This window comes from Gastrolobium bilobum, unplaced genomic scaffold (assembly GCF_033153095.1).
Source record: "Gastrolobium bilobum isolate Gb01-03AN ecotype WA unplaced genomic scaffold, APGP_CSIRO_Gbil_v1 utg10825, whole genome shotgun sequence".
In the NCBI taxonomy this organism is placed as follows: domain Eukaryota; kingdom Viridiplantae; phylum Streptophyta; class Magnoliopsida; order Fabales; family Fabaceae; genus Gastrolobium; species Gastrolobium bilobum.
This window is the reverse complement of record NW_026898293.1, coordinates 279,696-299,312: the sequence shown is the minus strand read 5'-3', so window position 1 is coordinate 299,312 and position 19,617 is coordinate 279,696. Positions and strand designations below refer to the sequence as shown.

General features: G+C 36.1%; 1 protein-coding gene across 2 annotated transcripts in view; it reads left to right on the top strand.

Moving 5' to 3' along the window:
• The window catches only part of LOC133314541 (calcium-transporting ATPase 3, endoplasmic reticulum-type), a 58,020-nt gene extending 39,097 nt beyond the window's left edge, over positions 1–18,923 (top strand). For both annotated transcript variants that reach the window (XM_061516024.1, XM_061516025.1), the window contains exons 27-34: positions 87–188; positions 3,537–3,591; positions 10,916–11,001; positions 16,079–16,227; positions 17,118–17,223; positions 17,339–17,392; positions 17,699–17,747; positions 18,395–18,923. In XM_061516024.1, coding sequence (XP_061372008.1) covers positions 87–188; positions 3,537–3,591; positions 10,916–11,001; positions 16,079–16,227; positions 17,118–17,223; positions 17,339–17,392; positions 17,699–17,747; positions 18,395–18,462 — 669 coding nt within the window. In that variant the 3' untranslated portion in view covers positions 18,463–18,923. The remainder of the gene's footprint in view (positions 1–86; positions 189–3,536; positions 3,592–10,915; positions 11,002–16,078; positions 16,228–17,117; positions 17,224–17,338; positions 17,393–17,698; positions 17,748–18,394) is intronic.
• The last annotated feature ends 694 nt before the right edge of the window (positions 18,924–19,617 follow it).

Here is a 19,617-nt window from a genome sequence, read left to right as displayed (position 1 = left end):
AATATTTGCATAAAATGAGATTTTAATTTTTGTTTCAGTAAAGAATATGGGTTTATTCTATTTTTATTTCCCCTAAATTCGATCAGGTCCAGTTGCTTTGGGTCAATTTGGTTACTGACGGATTGCCTGCCACTGCTATTGGCTTCAATAAGCAAGACTCTGATGTGATGAAGGCTAAGCCTCGAAAGGTACTCTACCACCAGTTCATTGTTAGACTTATATTTGATTCAATAATTCAAGAATCAAGACCATATATTGGAGTCCATGTACTATTTTGACTAGAAAACTTTGCAGACTTATGAGAAAGACATATTCATAGAGTATGTGTTTGGGACTGTTAGAACTAGGGGTGGGCATAGTTTGGTTCAGTTTTGTTTTTATAAGACCATATATTGGAGTCCATGTACTATTTTGACTAGAAAACTTTGCAGACTTATGAGAAAGACATATTCATAGAGTATGTGTTTGGGACTGTTAGAACTAGGGGTGGGCATAGTTTGGTTCAGTTTTGTTTTTATGAATCAATTTAGTGGTAGCTGTAGAACAAGACCACTAAGCTTTCAATCCTCTCTACCAATCTCTCGGCCAAAGGCCCTTTTGGAATCATCAACCCAAATGCAAACTCCCTGAATCAGGTCCTTCACGAACCCAAACACCGTTGTTGACGCCAAGGTTAAACAGATACAAGCTTTGTGGCTGTGTCGTGCTTCAGAGGGTAGAACCTAGACGGACACTAGGGGCTCTTATGGTTGTGGTGGTCTCTGTCGCCAGCAAGTTCAATCATGAATGCTAGGAGGATCCAGGCAATGGCATCATTGAATGCGGCGGTGCCGAGGAAGAAGAAAAAAGGCCTATGCATGGGTTTGTATAATTAGAATGAACAATGGAGACATGCGAAAGTGAAAGTAGAACAAATGAATATGAAATTTTGAACAAGTTATGTTTGTTTGGTTAATATCAATGCACTGGACTCGATTAGTAGCCAATTAACCAAAATGTTTGTATAATTAAGAACCGGTTCAATTATTAAAATTATTTCGCACAATTCGGTTCTTTTAGGTTCGGTTTGGTGCAATTTAGTGTATTTTGTTTTTGTGATTAGCCCTAGTTAGAATATGTGAAATAATATCTATCTTAAAATAGTTGAGAGTATCTTAGATGAGTTTCTAGGAATAGTTTCCTTCTCTTTTTATATTTTATGATATGTTTCCTTAAAATATTAGGTGTTGGAGTCTAATATCAATATAAATTGGGATTAATTCTTTGTAGTTTGAATCACATCATAAGACATCAAATCAATACTAATTTCATATTATTTAGTCTTTATTCTTTTCTTACCTAAATCCCTATAATTTCAACATGGGATCATATAGGTATAGGTACCATCCTTCTTGACTTGTGTCCTCACTATTCTTATCAAGTTTGTTAAAATGTGAAACTCTATTGTAACGATATCATTATCTCCGTAATTTTTTCTTCTCGTCTCTCTCAACAAACCTTAAGCCCCCTATGTCGACAAATATTTCCAAACCTGCCATGCCCATTGCACTACTGTCCTTTTCTCCTCGTTGTGACTCAATACTAACAAGCCCATCATGCCACACCTCCTTACAGCAACCCATCATTGTACCGCTCTAGCCCCGACCTTTGTCCCAAACGTGCTTTGGCCTCCCGTCTGTGTCACAAATGCTCTGGCCCCATCTGTTTGGCCCTGCTCATGTTGTTCTCTTCCCACCGACGATCATTCTAGTGACTCTGTTCTTACTAATGAGTCATACAGTGATGAATTAGTAATGAATTGGCTGAGATTTATATTAGTCTCCCATTGTGAATCACATTCATATGAACTTTGAGAGAACCTCATCCCAAAAGCTAACTCATGAGGTAGGAGAGCTCAAAGTCTATTTAAACCCCACATTAGTCACCCATATAACCAATGTGAGACTTAAGTCTCATACCTTGCAATTAGATCGTAACACACATCAATGGTGATTTCTCCTATTTCATTGATAACTTAACAATGAATTCTCCATGGCCGTGATGCACACGAACCTCAATTTCAATTTCAATTCATACTTTTTGAAACTCCTAAGTTGTCTTGTGGTTTGGAGCTTCTAAAAGTTGTTCTTGATAAACTTGGTGAAGTTTTAGTTCTTGCTATATATAATTGCTTGCCAGGATATTTCCATTGATGATCATTTAAATGAAATCTCTTCTTCCTAGAGCAACATTTTAACCATCTCTAATCCCATCCCTTAGATACAATTAAACCAATCTAGTTTCAGCCTTTCAAATCATCAAAACACGATATTCTGGTATAAGATAAAAACATAAACACTGACAGGAGCACCAAAAGAAGCAATTATAGAAGTTAGAGGTTTTCAAATGCAAAAATCTTACTATGCTTTTTGCACCTTCAACCTAAAACGTTTTAGCCTTTTTTTTGGCTTCTGGTCCTTTGTACATTCTTCCATGTTTCGGTATGATTCCATTTATATATTTCTCATATATTCCACTTATAATCCTCATATTTCTCTTATCGCCCTTATAATCCTCATATTTCTCTTATCGCCCTTATAATCCTCATATTTCTCTTATCGCCTTTTCATTTTGATGTCGTACAGATCATTGAATTATGTTCATGAAATTGCCCTCCTGCATGAATGAAAAGTGATATTAATGTTGAAGTCCAAAGAAGAAGTGGTTAGATAAACAGTAAATTAGACAAGAGATTAAAAACAATTCTATTATTTATATTGAACAAAAAACTCAGCAACCTGCAAAATTTATCTATGTTGAAAAGTGGAAGTGAAAGAGTCTCATTTTTTTGGGCCAGTCCTACAACTTCAACCCACTAATGTTGTCATCTGCTTTGGCAAGTTTTGCCCTGGGTTTTCATGTTTGCTCAATTTCTCTCCTTATACGTGGCAGAGATATGCCCGTCTTTCATCTTAAAGTAGAGTCCTTCAGGTTTTCGAAAGCAATTTGTTGTGGATTCTGTAAAGAACCAATTCAACCCAAAAGCTTAAGTTGTTGGGTGAGGCTACATTAATGGTTTTATATAATCTCAACATGCCCCCTCATACGAGAGTCCACTGGGCTTGAAAGGTGGACAATGCACAGGCTCACCTACCTATGCGGCTATGCGAAGAAAGAAATTCCACTAGAAAGAAAGTGGGGGACGGTGAGGATCGAACCCGGTACACCGAGGCTTTGATACCATGTAAAGAACCAATTCAACCCAAAGGCTCTGATACCATGTGGATTCTGATTTTCATCCATGCTTTAAGTAGGTTTTTATTGTAGATTTATAACTATAGTTCTGTTTGTTATCTTTTCTGTTTTTTATTCTTCATTTTTCTTATAATTTTAAGTATATATAGAGAAATTTGTTCATTTTAATTACTAATCAATCAAAGAGCTATTTATTTCAAGATGGCTTTCCGTTATTGAAAAAGGCTGTTATTAAATAAAATAAAAAAACCATTCCCAAACACCCCTTATTATATCATTTTTATTTCATTTTGAATGTGCAGATGAATGAAGCGGTTGTTACAGGTTGGCTCTTCTTTCGTTATTTAGTAATTGGAGGTAACCACAAAGTCTCAATTCTGATACTTTTTTCTTGACTGTTATTCATTATACCACTTTTCTTTGCTTCTTTCTTTCTGCCAATTAATTTTCTTTATAATTGTTAAATATCACGACCTGAGAGATATATGTTGAAATCCATGTGTTTCAACTACAAAGTGGAAGCTCGATTATTTAACTGAATGAAAATGAATTACAAAGTAATATAATTGATGTGGGACTGTCTCTCACACTAAACTATTATATATACAACACTCTCCCTCAAGTTGAAGCATATAGATCATATGCACCAAATTTTTTACATATATAATCTATTGGAGGAACTCTCTAAGACTTGGTAAATATATCAGTTAGTTGACAATTTGAGTTAACAAAATTGTTGGCGATAACTTTCGAGAGGACATTTTCCCTGATGAAATGACAATTTATCTTAATGTGCTTAGTCTTTTCACGAAGTAATCCATGTCATTCTTTGCATTTGATGTGATAAATAAAATTAAATAACTCAATGGCAAGACATTGTTCTAGGAGAAATAAAATAGCAAACTGTTCAAAACTAGATTTTTGTTCTAGGAGAAATAAAATAGCAAACTGTTCAAAACTAACATAATATAATATGGCTTTTTGACCCTTTTATCCTTCATTAATTAATTAATAACCATTTTGCCCCTTATTCAAAACTATCTACAAATCTTCTCCTCTTTAATCGATTAATTTGAAGATTTAATCGATTAAATGATCAAAACTAACAAAAATTGTTGACTTCAAGATTTAATCGATTAAATCTTTAACTTAATCGATTAAATCTCTCATCTTTTACTTCAATGCCTTTTGGATATATAGATATATGCACGTGAAGTTGTCAATTTTGGAAGGACAAAGTTGGATGTTGAAACATTTCTTACCAACAGCATGCTTGCTGCTGTGCCTCTTATCTGCAATCAACTTCCGAGTAAAGCGACCATGGCGAAAATCAAATATACTAATAAAACCCCACATACAACCTGACTGATCTTTCTCATACTGCATAGGGAATCTTTGAGACCTCTTTCCCATAATGATTGCCACAATTGACTTCCTTCTTTCCTCTTTCCCCTCTCTCAGGATGCTAATAAGGTAATCTTGGCCTTATGTTGCTTATGTTCATACAAAACTCCTCACAGGTAAATAACAGTAAAAGATGGAAGATTTAATCGATTAAGTTGAAGATTTAATCGATTAAATCTTCAAGTCAACTATTTTTGCCAATTTTGACCATTTAATCGATTAAATCTACAAATTAATCGATTAAAGAGGGACAAATTTGTAGATAGTTTTGAATAAGGGGCAAAATGGTTATTAATTAATTAATGAAGGGTAAAAGAGTCAAAAAACCAATATAATATAATATTAGGCAGATAACGTAATATAGTATAATATTAGATACACAACATAATGTAATACAATATTAGGCACATACATAATATTAAAATCTTAAGCACTTACGGTATATGATTATGAAGATACACGTAGAAATATTAAAAGATGGCAAATCTAACCCAAATTGTTGTTAGGGTCATTTAAAATTTTCTTTACCTTCCCATGACCGTATAATGTCATAATCCCATCATTCTATGACAAAAGTTTATTCCCGAGAGTTATTATACAGTTAAATATTGACTGCATATGGAAAATAAATTATGTGTGGTGAATGTGCAAATTTTATTTGCAATAAATTATATATGGAAAATAAATGTTGGCTAGTTTACAACTTTGGTAGTTCTCATATTTTCAAGGGTAAGCATGCATTGTAATTTGTAAACTAAAACTCATCTTCAGTTATGTATGTGCGGCAAATATGCAAATTAATTTGCAATTTTTTTGAACACCTGGAGTTTATTCAATTGATGTTATCATGTATAAATAATAAACTATAGACAGAAGCACATCATTCTATATTGCAGGATGTTAGAGGGCCAAATATCATTGTTGCTTCCATTTAATATGTCGGTACATACTGAAGCACTGACATAATTGGTGAAAATAGGGGAGTTGAAAAAGGGATAATATTATTTGATAATTGTGTATTACATCTGTACAATTTCTCTCTATTTAAAGAAATTAAATAACCTAATAGGATAAGCCCAAAGAAGATTATAGAATGGAAATAAATAAATAAATAAACAAATACAATTATTTACAACACTCTCCCTCAAGCTTAGGAATAGATATTTTATCATTCTCAGCTTGCTAGTAAGCTCTTGAAACCATTCTGAGAGAAGTCCCTTTGTCAGAATATCAGCTAATTGACATCCAGAAGGGATGTATGGAGTGGTGATCAACCTGCTATCAAGCTTCTCTTTGATGAAATGGCAGTCGACCTCAATATGCTTAGTCCAACCATGTTGAACTGGATTATGAGCTATACAAATGGCGGACTTATTATCACAAAACAACTTCATAGGTCTTTCATATCTTATTTTAAGATTACTAAGTATAATTCTCAACCACGATAATTCACAAATGTCTTGAGCCATAGCTCGAAATTTAGCCTCTGCACGTGATCTGGAAACCACGTCCTGCTTCTTACTCCTCCATATCACTAGGTTACCACAAAGAAACATACAATAACCAGTGGTAGATCGACGATCAATTACGGTCCAGCATAATCAACATCAGCATAAACTTCTAAAGAGAGATTGCTATCACGCCGGAACAACAGTCCTTTATCAGGAGTGACTTTAAGATACTGAAGAATTCTCTCCACTGCCTGCATGTGTTTTTCTTTTGGATTATGCATGAACTGACTTATAATACTGACAGCATAAGCAAGGTCTAATCTAGTATGAGCCAAATATATCAGTCTCCCAACTAACCGTTGATATTGTCCTTTATCAACTGGAGTACTCTCATCTTCATAACCCATCTTGTGATTCTGCTCAATAGGAGTATTAGAGGGTTTATACCCAAGTTTTCCCGCTTCTTTAAGAAGATCAAGGACATATTTCCTCTGGCTGATAAAAATTTCTTCCTTTGAATGAGCTATCTCTATCCCTAGGAAATATTTCAATCTCCCAAGATCTTTAATTTCAAACTCAGAGGATAGCCGTGCTTGTAGAAAATGTTTCTCCTCAATATCATCACTTGTTATAATAATATCATCAACGTATACAAGGAGCACAGTTAGTTTCCCATCTTAGGAGTGCATGAAGAACAATGTGTGATCTCCTTGACTTTGTTTATATCCTAAGGCTATCATAACCTTAGTAAATCTCCCAAACCAAGCACAAGGAGACTGTTTCAACCATACAAGGCCTTTTTTAACCTGCAAACTTTATTTTCTCCATTCATAGAGTCAAAGCCAGGTAGGATTTCCATGTAGACTTCTTCTAACTCACCATTAAGGAAAGCATTCTTCACATCAAATTGATTCATTTCCCAGTTGTAATGGGCAGCAAGGGATAACAAAGCTCTCACAGTATTCATCTTTGCAACTGGGGCAAAAGTTTCTTCATAATCAATGCCGTAGGTCTGAGTGTAACCCTTGGCAACTAATTGGGCCTTATATCTCTCAAGAGTACCATTAGAATTATATTTCAACGCATAAATCCATCTACACCCCACTGCTTTCTTTCCATCAGGTCTATCAACAACCTCCCATGTTTTATTTTCTCCAAGGCATTCATCTCATCTTACATGGCTCGAGCCCAATTTTCATCTTTTAATGCTTCATGTACTAATTTTGGGATTTAGATAGAATCTAGTGCTGAAATAAAGCTTTTATGCTGCACAGAAAGGTTAGTAGAAGAGACAAAATGAGAGATAAGGTGTTAGGTACAAGAAGGACAAGATTTTTAAATACAAGATCTTTTCCCTTTTCTTAGGGCAATAGGTAAGTCATTAGAGGTACTGGGTAAGCTATCAGAAGCAACAGGTAAATCATTAGAGGCAACAATATTAGGTTTAGAAACAGGAGAAGTAATAATATTAGGGTCTGAAACAAAAGATTCAGGACTTACTAGTGGTTCAGACGATTGAGGTTGCTGGTGAAGCAGTGTGTGCTGCTTTCTCCTATGATATACTAACTCGGGTGTCACAATCCTCCGTATTTACGGTGTATTGGATGGGTCAGACACAAAAGAATCAGAAACAAGAGGAAGAGGTGTAGGAGAAGACATGGAAGGTCCAGACACAAAAGAATCTACTGAAGGACTGCTCTCCTCCCCCTGAAGATGAGGGCTTGGGAAAAAGGACTCATTCATGAAATGTGACATCCATTGAGACAAAGAATTTTCGACTAGCAGGATGATAACACTTGTAGTCTTTCTTATCAAGGGCATAACCAAGGAATATACATTTGAGAGCCCTAGGATCCAACTTACTGCGATAATGTTTATGAACGTGGACAAAGACAACACACCCAAACACTCGTGGCTGAAGACTTTGCATAGAGGGAATAAAGGGAAAGAATGAAGTCATTGAGTGAATAAGACTTACATTGTCAAGGACCCAAGAGGGCAAACAGTTGATTAAGAAAGCTGCAATAAGAATGGCATGTCCCCATTAGCACTTGGGTACATGATTCTGTAAAAGTAAGGCACGAGCATCTTCAAGAAGATGACGATTTTTCCTCTCAGCATCCTCATTTTGTTGAGGGGTGTCCACACAAGTAGGTTCATGAATCATGCCCTGATGTTGGATGAATTGGGAAAGACGCTGATTGACATATTCGGTACCATTGTCGGACCTTAGTCTTTTAATTCTTTTACCAAATTGGGTCTTAATCATTTTATAAAATTGAAAAAATAACTGTGGTACCTCAGATTTTCATGCATTAAATAAATTCAGGTTACACAATTGCAATCATCAATGAAAGAAACAAACCATTTGTTACCAAAAGCATGAGGAACCTTAGAAGGACCGCAAACATCGAAATGGACAAGATTAAAAGGCTTAACACTTTTAATGGTACTAGAAGGAAAAGAGACACAATGGTGTTTAGCAAACTCACAAACATCACAAATGAGGATGCCCCATGCGTTTATGATGGAGCCAAATCAAAGAGTCAATAGTAGACCGAGACTAGGTCAATAAGGTTTGATGCTTAGCATACTCTGCAGAAGATTCTGGCATTAGATAGTACAACCCACCTTGCTCCTTAGCACCCCTAATCGTCTACCCTATGGTGAGATCCTAAAAAACACAATGAGTAGGGAAGAAAGTTATAGTACAATTCAAACTTTTGGTAATTGTATGGATAAAAAGAAGATTACTAGAGAGTTTGGGAACATAAAGAGCATTTTGGAGATGTAAGGAAGGCTGTAAATATATGTTACCAAAACCCGCAACTGATGTGTGTGAACCATCAACTACGGCTGTTGTATGGATGCCAATAGTAGGGTTATAAGAAAGAAAGGAATCAACACAACAAGCCATATGATCAGTAACACTAAAATCGATAATCCAAGAATGTTTAAAATCAGTACAAGAAGTAAGAAAAAAATGAGTAGTGGAGCTCATACCAGTCATAGCCAAAGCACTAGTACTAGATGGCTTACTCAGAGAATCAAGTCTGAATCCGCTCCAACTCATCTTAGCGAATAGAAATAAATTCTGAAGATGTACCACTGGAACCCGCCATAATGCTAAAATAACCTCAAAAGAAACAAATCAGTCTTAAATTGATGAAAAAATTACCCAAAGGTATCTGGAGAGTCCAAACAGAGCAGAATTATCAGATCTTCCAAAAGGGGCAAAAAAAGACCGCAACTTGAGGTTAAAATCACACAAACGCAAACCCAAACGTGTCTAATTGAAGAGAAAAACAAAGATCTGGAACCGAGAAGAAGGGACGATCAAAACCGTGGTGGTCCGAGGCAAAACGGGGGCTGCACGCGCCGTCACGTGCCAGGGAGGTGGTGGCGCGTGAGTCCCACGTGCAGAGAACTGAGGCTGCACGTGAGAGGGCGTGAGGCTTCCGGCGACAGTGGGCTTTGCACGGCAGGGCTGTCCGGAGGTGGCGGTCCTGTCTGTAGCTGGTCGGAGTTCTCAAGCTCATTGTAATAGTGTTTTCCGGTGATGAACAGTAGAGGGAACAGTGTTTTTGGGTTGTTTGGATCACAGGAACAGTGTTTTGTGGCTGAAAAGTGTCCATGGATTGATAATCTGGGAAAAGTGAGTCAAACGGTGGTCCTCTCGGTCCAAAAGGTCCTCAAAAAAAATTTTCGATGGCTGCTAGTTGCAGCGAGAGGCAAAAAATAGGGTTCCGCTCTAAAGGCGACAGTCGCGGAAGCAAAGCTCTCAGAATCGAGAGTTCCGATACCAAGTTGAAAAAGGGATAATATTATTTGATAATTGTGTATTACATCTGTACAATTGTTTTCTATTTAAAGAGACTAAATAACCTAATGGGCTAAGCGCAAAGAAGATTGTAGAATGGAAATAAATAAATAAAGAAATAAATAAATACAATTATGTACAACAAGGGGCCTCTACCTTAGCAAGGTATTTTGGAGCACCGAAAAAAGCCAATACCAGCCATGGGTCAGATAAAAATGGCCAAAAAGAAACCACCAGGGATCTAAATGTCATCAGGCAAGCTTGTTTGTCAACTCAAGGCACAAACAGAGGAGAGGCCAGATGAAAGGAGAGGATAGGATGGCAAGTCAGGTGACACCAACAGCAGCCAGAATGGTGGCTGGACATGCACTCACGTGGCAGGAGAAGGCACGTGGATGCTGGAGCAGCGAATGATAGGTGGTGCTTGGAGGTGCAAGAAAGAACAATTGCTGGTGTAGTTTAGGGTTGACCAATATAGGCTCGCCAGAGAGGATGGTGGTGGCTGTCGGGTGAGAAGCCCACTAATGAAGGAAGCGACACTGGCTGTAGTGCAGCGGAAAAAGAAAGAGGTTGCTGGAAACACGGACATGGCAGTATTAGCGGAAGGACAGGTAGACCAGGGTGCGGAAAATTTTTACCCAAAGGCAGTGGGTCCCTGGGTATGCATGGATTTTAGGTTGCTTCTCCTTAGGATCTAGATACACTATTGAGAGAGGGAGAGAAAATAAACGCATATACTGGAAATTATATGTTTCAACTACACCACGGACTCGATATTTATATAATGGTTGTAATAGATACACAGATAAAATTCCCTAATTACTATATTTATATGATACACTAAACCAAGACATTTACATAATAATACATGTTTCTAATAGGTAGTAGAAATAACTAGCCGTTTATTCTTCCAAAGATTGTTGGTGCTTGGATACATGGTCTTAATTTTGTTCATCTTCATTTGTCTGGGTAGTTGTATGATGTTAATCTTATGTGTTTGATGCAGCTTATGTTGGGCTTGCCACTGTTGCTGGTTTTATTTGGTGGTTTGTCTATTCTGATAGTGGCCCTAAACTACCCTATACTGAATTGGTAAGATATTATCATATCCTCATGTTTGGTGTGTGCCTTGTGTCAACATCTGAGATGCTCAGAATGTATAATATACAATTGAGCTCATGTTTTCCTTATAGATCATAACATCTGGGGTAATGTCACTAATGTGAGAAAATAAACAATTGCTATATGGAATTAACTTTGTATCATGACAAACTTCAATTTTACAAATTAAAAAGTCTGAACTTTGACATCTACATTCAGGAAACAAAATTTAAGTCGAAAATGGTGCAAAAGAGATATGAGCAGAAATGGCTATTGTGGATTGGACTTCAATTGAGCTTTATAAAAAAAAGAAATTACTTGGAGAGATAAAAAGAAAGTATAACAGGGGGAAGGATAAGATATCTTTCCAAACAGAAAAAACAAGAAACAAACTTGAAAAGAGAAAAACTGGAAAAAATATTATTGCTTTCTTAAAAATATAGGTACAAAGTGTTACAATATTTATAGAAAAACTAATGGGCCTGAAGGAATAAACCCAAATCCTAAGAAATAAGGAAACATAATATGGGTAATAAAGAAAACAAATAATAACAAATATCTTTTATATTTACAACGCTCCTCAAGCTGAGGAATGTATATTTATCATTCTCAGTTTGTTAGTAAGTTCTTGAAATCTGTCTGTAGGAAGTCCCTTGGTCAAGACATCTGCTAGTTGATGACCTGAGAGAATATTAGGTGTAGTAATTAGTCCGCACTCTAGTTTTTCTTTGATGAAGTGACGTTCGATCTCAATATGCTTGTTCCGTCGTGTAGAACGGGATTATGAGCTATACAGATGGTTGATTTATTATCACACAACAGCTTCATATCTACTTCACATCTTACTTTGAGATCATCTAGAATAATCTTTTGCAATAATAATTCACAAATGCCTTGAGCCGTAGCTCGAAATTCCACCTCAACACTAGATCTGGCAACCATATTCTACATTTTTACTTCTCCATATTATCAAGTTCCCACATAGAAACATACAATAGCCCGAGGTTGATCGTTGGTCCATTACGGACCCAACATAATCAGCATCAGTATATACTTCTAAGGATATATTCCCCCCCTCTTCTGAATAGTAGTCCTCTGTTTGGAGTGGCCTTAAAGTATTTGAAAATTCTGTCAACTACATGCATGTGTTTCTCTCTTGGGTTGTACATGAACTAACTGACAATGCTAACTGCATAAGCTAGGTATTGTCTTTTGTCAACTAGAGGACTCTCCTTTTCATTCCCTAGTTTGTGATTTTACTCAATTAGAGCATTAGAAGGTTTGCACCCAAGCTTTCCTGCTTCTTTAAGAAGGTTAAGGATATACTTTTTGTGATAGATAAAGATACCTTCTCGTGAATGGGCTATCTCAATCCCAAGGAAATATTTCAGTTTCCTAAGATCTTTGACTTTAAATTCACTAGTTAAATTCACTTGGAGAATACTCTTCTCAACTACATCATCCTCAGTGATAATAATGTCATCAACATAAACCAGGAGAATAGTGATCTTACCTCCTTGGGAGTGTTTAAAAAAGAGTTTGTGATCTCCTTGACTCTGCTTGTATCCCAATGATACCATAACCTTGGTAAATCTCCTAAACCAAGAACGTGGAGATTGCTCTAAGCCATATAGAGCTTTCCTCAACCTGCATACTTTGTTTTCTCCATTTATGGAGTCAAATTCCAGTGTGATCTCCATATAAACCTCTTCTTCTAGCTTGTCATTGAGGAATGAATTCTTCACATTAAATTGATTTAATTCCTTATTATAGTGAGCAGTAAGGGACAATAAAATTCTCACGATGTTCATTTTGGCTACCGGAGCAAATGTTTCTCATAATCAATGCCATATGTCGGTGTGTAACCCTTATCTACTAATCGCACCTTAAACCTTTCAAGAGTATCATCAGAATTATATTTTAAAGTATAAAGCCATCTACATCTCACTGCTTTATTCTGATTTGGTCTGTCAACAATTTTCCATATTTTATTCTTCTCTAAGGCATTCATCTTATCATGCATGGATTGAAGTCAATTTTCATCTTTTAATGCTTCGTGCACTGATATTGGGATTGAAATAGAATCAAGCGCTGAAATAGGATGTTGGATACAGGATCTTTTCCCTTTCCTTAGTGCAATGGGTAAGTCATCAATGTTTATAATATCAGGCTCGGAAATAGAAGTAGTGCATTCATCACTTACCAAATGTTCACACGATTGCAATTGCTAGTGGGGCAATGTGGATTCCTTTGATATAGTAGTTCTGGTGTCCTAGCCTTCTGTACCTCCTTTCGATCGATAAGGGATATCTCACTAGAATTATCAGAGGTATTGTTAGACCCATCAACTAAATCTTCTTGCTTGTTATCAACTTCTGGAGCGCTTGGGGAAGTAGAGACTGACTCAGGAGGTATGGTAATGGTAAGGGAGGCTCAGACTCAAAAGAGAAAATCGAAGAAACTTATGAATTATTCTCCCCCTGAATGTAAGGACGAGGGAAATATGACTCAAATTCATGGAAAATGACATCCATGGAGACAAAGAATTTATGACTTGGAGGATGATAACATTTGTACCCCTTCTTTTTTGGAGCATAACCAAGGAAGATACATTTAAGAGCTTGAGGGTCCAATTTTCTCCGATGTTGTTTATGAATATGGACGAGGGCAATACACCCAAAAACTCGAGATTGAAGGCTTTGCATGATTGGAATAAAATGAAGGAAGGATGTCGTGGAATGAACATGACTGACATGGCCAAGCACTCGAAAAGGTAAGCGGTTGATCAAATAAGCTGCTGTTAAAATGGCTTCTCCCCAATAAGAGTTGGGAACAGATATCTGAAAAAGTAATGTAATGGTTACTTAAGCAAGTGACGTTTCAACAATCCCATTTTGTTGAGGGGTGTCCACACATGTGAGCTCATGAATCATACCCTTATCTGAAATGAATTGTGACGAGTGCTGGTTGACGTATTCTGTACTATTATCCGATCCTAATCGCTTAATACTTTTACCAAATTGTGTCTCGATCATGAGATAAAACCAATTAAATAATTCTGGTACTTTTGACTTGTCTTTCATCAAGAATATCCATGTCACCTGAGTACAATCATCAATAAAAAAAAACCACTTAGCACCTGAAATATTGTGCACTTTAGAAGGGCCCCAAACATCAGAATAAATAAGAGTAAAGGACTCAATACTTTTTATTGAACTTGAAGAAAAGTGCACATGATGGTGTTTTGCAAGCTCACAAACATCACAATGGAAGGAGTCAATTGACTGATCCAAAAACAAATAAGGAAACATTGACTTCAGTAGGCTTAATGACGGGTGCCCCGAGCACTTGTGACGAAGCCAAATCTGTGATACTGGAGTACACGGGTGACGAGTCATCAATAATTGATTCTCGATATCATTTGTAGCATGCTCTGAAATGAGATAGTACAACTCACTCTGCACCTTAGCAACTCCAACCGTCCTCCCCATGGTGAGATCCTGAATAACACAATGAGTAGGAAAAAAGGTGATAGCACAATTCAAGTCAGTTGTAGGCTTATAAGTAGAGATAAGATTGATGGAGAGATGAGGAACTTGAAGAACATTTTTTAGAAACAAGGAGGGTTGAATATGAATGTTACCAGAACCCACAACTGATTAATGGGATCCATCAACTACAACTATAGTACGGATATCACTAGTAGGGTGATATGAAAGAAACGGCTCAGCTAGACAAGTCATATGATCAGTTGCACTAGAATTCATAATCTATGAATTTTTTATATCAGTGCAAGAAGCAAGAGGGTGTGTGATCTTAACAAACACAGTTAAACAAGTGTCATGTGGCTTACTAAAAGTATCAGTAATGGCCTTAATTTGCTCCAACTCTTCTCGTCGGATAGTCACATATGGTGATACTTTACCAAGTTTGTCTAGAACTTGTTGCTTCCCGTGAAGGCGAAAACACATGTCTTTTGTGTGTCCAGGCCCTTTACAGTAGATGCACGAATGTCCCATGGACAAAAACAGAAGAAGGCAGCACAAAGAGTGTGAATAATTACCGCAGAAGTCAATGAAGTCTTCGAGAACCCCAAATAGCGATGGAAAGATCATATATGAGTAATAGAGGTTCAAGAAAGCTAAAAAACAAACTCAAATTTGCGATCCAAACGATGTTTGTTGAACAAAGTGGAGGCAAATCTAAAAAGAAGATGGACCGGAAATGTCTCTGGAAAATTTTTCCGATGACAGCTAATGGTGTATAATGACTGTGGTAGGACTGGAATGGGGCCAGGACCGACAAAACCAAAGCACAGCTAGTGAAAAGCGCACTGAAGGCAAAGAACGATCCCGCACAGTAGGCAGCAACTAAGGCTAGAGGCAGGTGACTCTGGAGGCAGGCTCTGGGTTTAGCTGAAGCAGAGGCTACAAGATCGAAGCTCTGATACCAACTTGAAAAGAGAAAAAAATGGACAAAATATTATTGCTTTTGTAAAAACATAGGTACAAAGGGTTTCAATATTTATAGAAAAACTAATTGGCCTAAAGTAATAACCAAATCCTAAGAAATAAGGAAACATAATCTGATAAAGGAAATAAATAATAACAAATATCTTCCATATTTACAACAAACAACAACAATAAATTAATAAAAATTATTTTTCTATCAAGATTCAAGAAAAAATAGAAAAGTGAAATAGAAAATAAACAATGTAGCAACTAGCAAGGCTGCCGTTGATGAGTCTCTTTGCATATCAAAAATGGAAACTCCCTTGAAAAATCCATACGACCAATGAGAAGCCATTAATAGAATAGAGTTGAAAATCACTATTGACACTCTACTACATTGTTTATCAAAGTACATTACTCATTGTGAAAACAGGATTTTAATTACTTCGTTGATTTTTGCTGCTTCAAGCTAGGACGATGTATTTTTTGTTCATGTAGGTTTTAATACTTTTTTAGCAATAAATATTGGCTGTGCTTTTTTCTCCTAATAAATGTTCCTTGTCTATAATTCATCAATCTATTTATGTATTTCAGTTTGACTTGTTTTCTTCATCCAGATGAATTTTGACACTTGCGCAACCAGGGAGACAACTTATCCATGCAGTATATTTGATGATCGACATCCATCTACTGTATCAATGACTGTGCTTGTCGTTGTTGAGATGTTCAATGCTTTGAACAATCTTAGTGAAAATCAATCTCTTGTGTAAGTAATTTTATGTAATTTAATTTGATTTCTTAAGTTGTTGTTCCTTCCTGGCTTCCTGCCAGTGTTATTAATGGCAGATGGTGGTCCATGGCGGCCTTGTTAAACAACTGTAAAATATACTATAAGACTTGCACAATATAATATAATAAAAATCTAACAACTTAATTCAAACATTTTTTAGCATATCAAACTTACTAGAAGTATCAGTGTCATAATGTCACCAGAAAGTACAAACTGTAATGTAAATGCAATAGAAGGGAAACAGAACTCGGACAAGTTCTAAAATAACATAATTATGTGTCATAATGTCACTAGAAAGTAGAAACTATCAAGTAGCAACAATTGCTACAGAACAAGTCGAGATAAGGATAAAAAGTGAAAATAAATGGGTGGGTTAGAAATGTGTGGAACAAATTGATGAATCGGTTATAAATTAAAAAAAAAAGGTTCCTTGGGTTACCAATAAATGAATGGATAACAAATTTAGTTAAGAAAAAAGAAGCAGGAGTGAAAATAGAAGCCAAAACAAGGTCGGTTTGATTTTTGTTCTAGCATGAAACGAACCACGTGTCAACACTTTACATCCATGGTTGTGGACTCATGGAACTGAAAAGCTAAAACAATTTATTTTTGTCTTTCCTGTAAATATGAAGAAGTGATTTGGACTCCTTGGAGATGCATCAGTTGCTATTGCGTCTTAAAAAAAATGAATACTTAATAAGAAACTTGTCTTTTTTTCTACAGAAGGGGAACAAGAGAGGTTTGCATAGCACAGATAGTAGGAATTGCGTCACCTATTGTTTAATTATAATTGGGAATTGAAAGAGCAATTTTTGCTGTAAAAATTTCTAATTAATGATGTAACAATATTCATTTGTCTGTTTCAGGGTCATCCCTCCCTGGAGTAACTTGTGGCTTGTTGCTTCTATAATCCTAACTATGCTTCTTCACATTCTGATTTTATATGTTCACCCACTGTCAGTTCTTTTCTCTGTAAGTACTTTTCTAAAGCTGTGATCCACGTTTCATTTTCTTGAGGTTACAACTCTGCCTATTTATCTTGTACATAAGCAATCAGAATAATTTTTATTACCATTTGTTTTGGCAGGTAACACCATTATCATGGGCTGACTGGATGGTTGTCCTCTATCTTTCACTACCTGTACGTTCTTCATCTTTCTGAACTTTTTTTATTTATTTTTTATTTGGGCCCTTTTGTCCTATTCCAATGTTTAGGTAGTTAATTTCCTTAAATGAACGTTATGGGAGGTGTATTGCGTCTTGAATTTTAGTACAAAGTGCTTTTAACTTATAATATTGTTATATCAGAATGACCTAAATATGGGTGATTGCTAAAAGCTAGCAACACTGGTCAGGGGGCTTTCTTCTCTCCTGAGGCTATGTTTATTGCTAGATGTGGAGTATTGCTACTCGTCAATGTGTCCTAATCCTTTGTTTTCTTATCCAGGTTATAATCATTGATGAGGTGTTAAAGTTCTTCTCCAGAAATCCCATTGGTAATCTTTATCCTATCATGTTAAACTTTCAGCTGAATCTATATGATACTAGCACTGCATTTGATGCATATTGAGAGACAACTCTAACGGAACAATTCAAGCGGTTGAGTCACTAATTTTTTCATTGTTAACTGATTGATGACCAATGCACAGGTCTAAAAATTATTATATCCGTGGACAGAATAATGTAAAAATTATGATATCCTGTGTTGCATTATTTTGTATGCAATAGAATTGGGATAATGAAGGGCTAGGGTTATTGGTCTTTTTTCATTTTATATTGTGGACAAGATTTTGTCACGTAGTTTGGTGGATGACAATAATTAATGAAATGTGTTGTCCTTTAACTTGTTTTTTGCCAAGTTCTTATACTATATTAATAACCAAACAAGATATAATTTATTTTGTATCGTGTTGTCCCTTATTTATTAGCAAATCAAGTTTTTATGTGGAGGTAGTAGCATTCAATGTGGCAAGTAGTAGGATTGTTAGTCTCTGGAAATTAACAATCATCATGGAAAAATATCAGTGGCTACATTTTTTACAGTGCTTTGTCGTGGGATGCATATAGGCATTAGTCATGTAACCAACACATCTATATAAAATATTTTTCATATAGCTGATGTGATGACTCTTATGGTTTTTAGGTTTGAGGTTCAGATTATGGTTCAGAAGGTCTGATTTACTTCCGAAAAGAGAATTGCGTGATAAGTAAGATGTGGAGTACTATTTCACTATTTGAGAAACGTCTGTACCTGCTTATAAGAAGTCAGATATTTACAGTGGTATCCTTGATCGGATCTTAATCATCAACCTCAATTTGCATGGCAGTCAAGGAGTTAAGCAAGGTACCTTAATAGATACTGTATAATATTTTCTTTTTTTGTAATATTTATATAATCCTGAAAATGCCAGTGATGTAAAACAAAAAAATGTAGGTGTCTATTGGCTGTTTTTATCTTCATTTATTTTATTTTTTCTTCACGGTCTGTATTTAATCAATTTTGCTAGCGCAAGTACCTAGAGGCACACATGTTAGCCTCTTATGAGAAAGTTACAGTTATGTCAATGTGTTGCGGGGAACCAATATAGAGAGAGAGAGAGAGAGATAACACTGGAGAATCATATAACAAAACTGGTTGTTGTGGTCACTTGCTGTTCATCACTTGTTAGTTGCATGGCATCATTTCATTCTAATAACAAAAATGTTTATCTTTTCTAGTTAATAACTTTGTGAATATTTATGAGATTCTATAATCTGGCACACGGTGGATGTTTTAATAAATTAGTGTAGTAATTGCCTTTAGACATCTTTCAAAGATTAATTTCCATTGGGATTTCCTTAGGCTATATAGTAGTTCCTGATGGTTCTGTGGCAGGGTGCTATGAGTCTATTCCTTGGTTTATATACAAGATGGTTTTTTGGTACATACTATCTGTATATGCAAGCTTTATTATTTTTGTAGCTGAATGCTGCATGTTAAACCGGTGCCATGGCAGTAACTAGAAGAACGTATACCATTTTCTCATTGTGAACTTGTTTTTTTTTTTTTTGTAATGGTTTATTCCACCTCGAGTATCCTTTGCTTTTATCACGGGCCTGATGATGCTATGGCATGTGAACCTCTGGCTTGAACTTGACGCTACAAACATTTATGTAAAAGCTTTACTATTGTCGTAGTTAAGTCAGTGCTGCATGGTAAATTGGTGTCATAGCAGTAACTAGGAGAACTTGTGCCAGTTTCTTATTGTTATATTGCTTCCTTTTAAGATCAATGGTTTTGTAGCTTAAACAGTTCATTCCAATCTTGAGTAACCTCTGCTTTATCTTAAGAAGCCTGATGTGACTTGGGAATTTGGGATGTTTCTA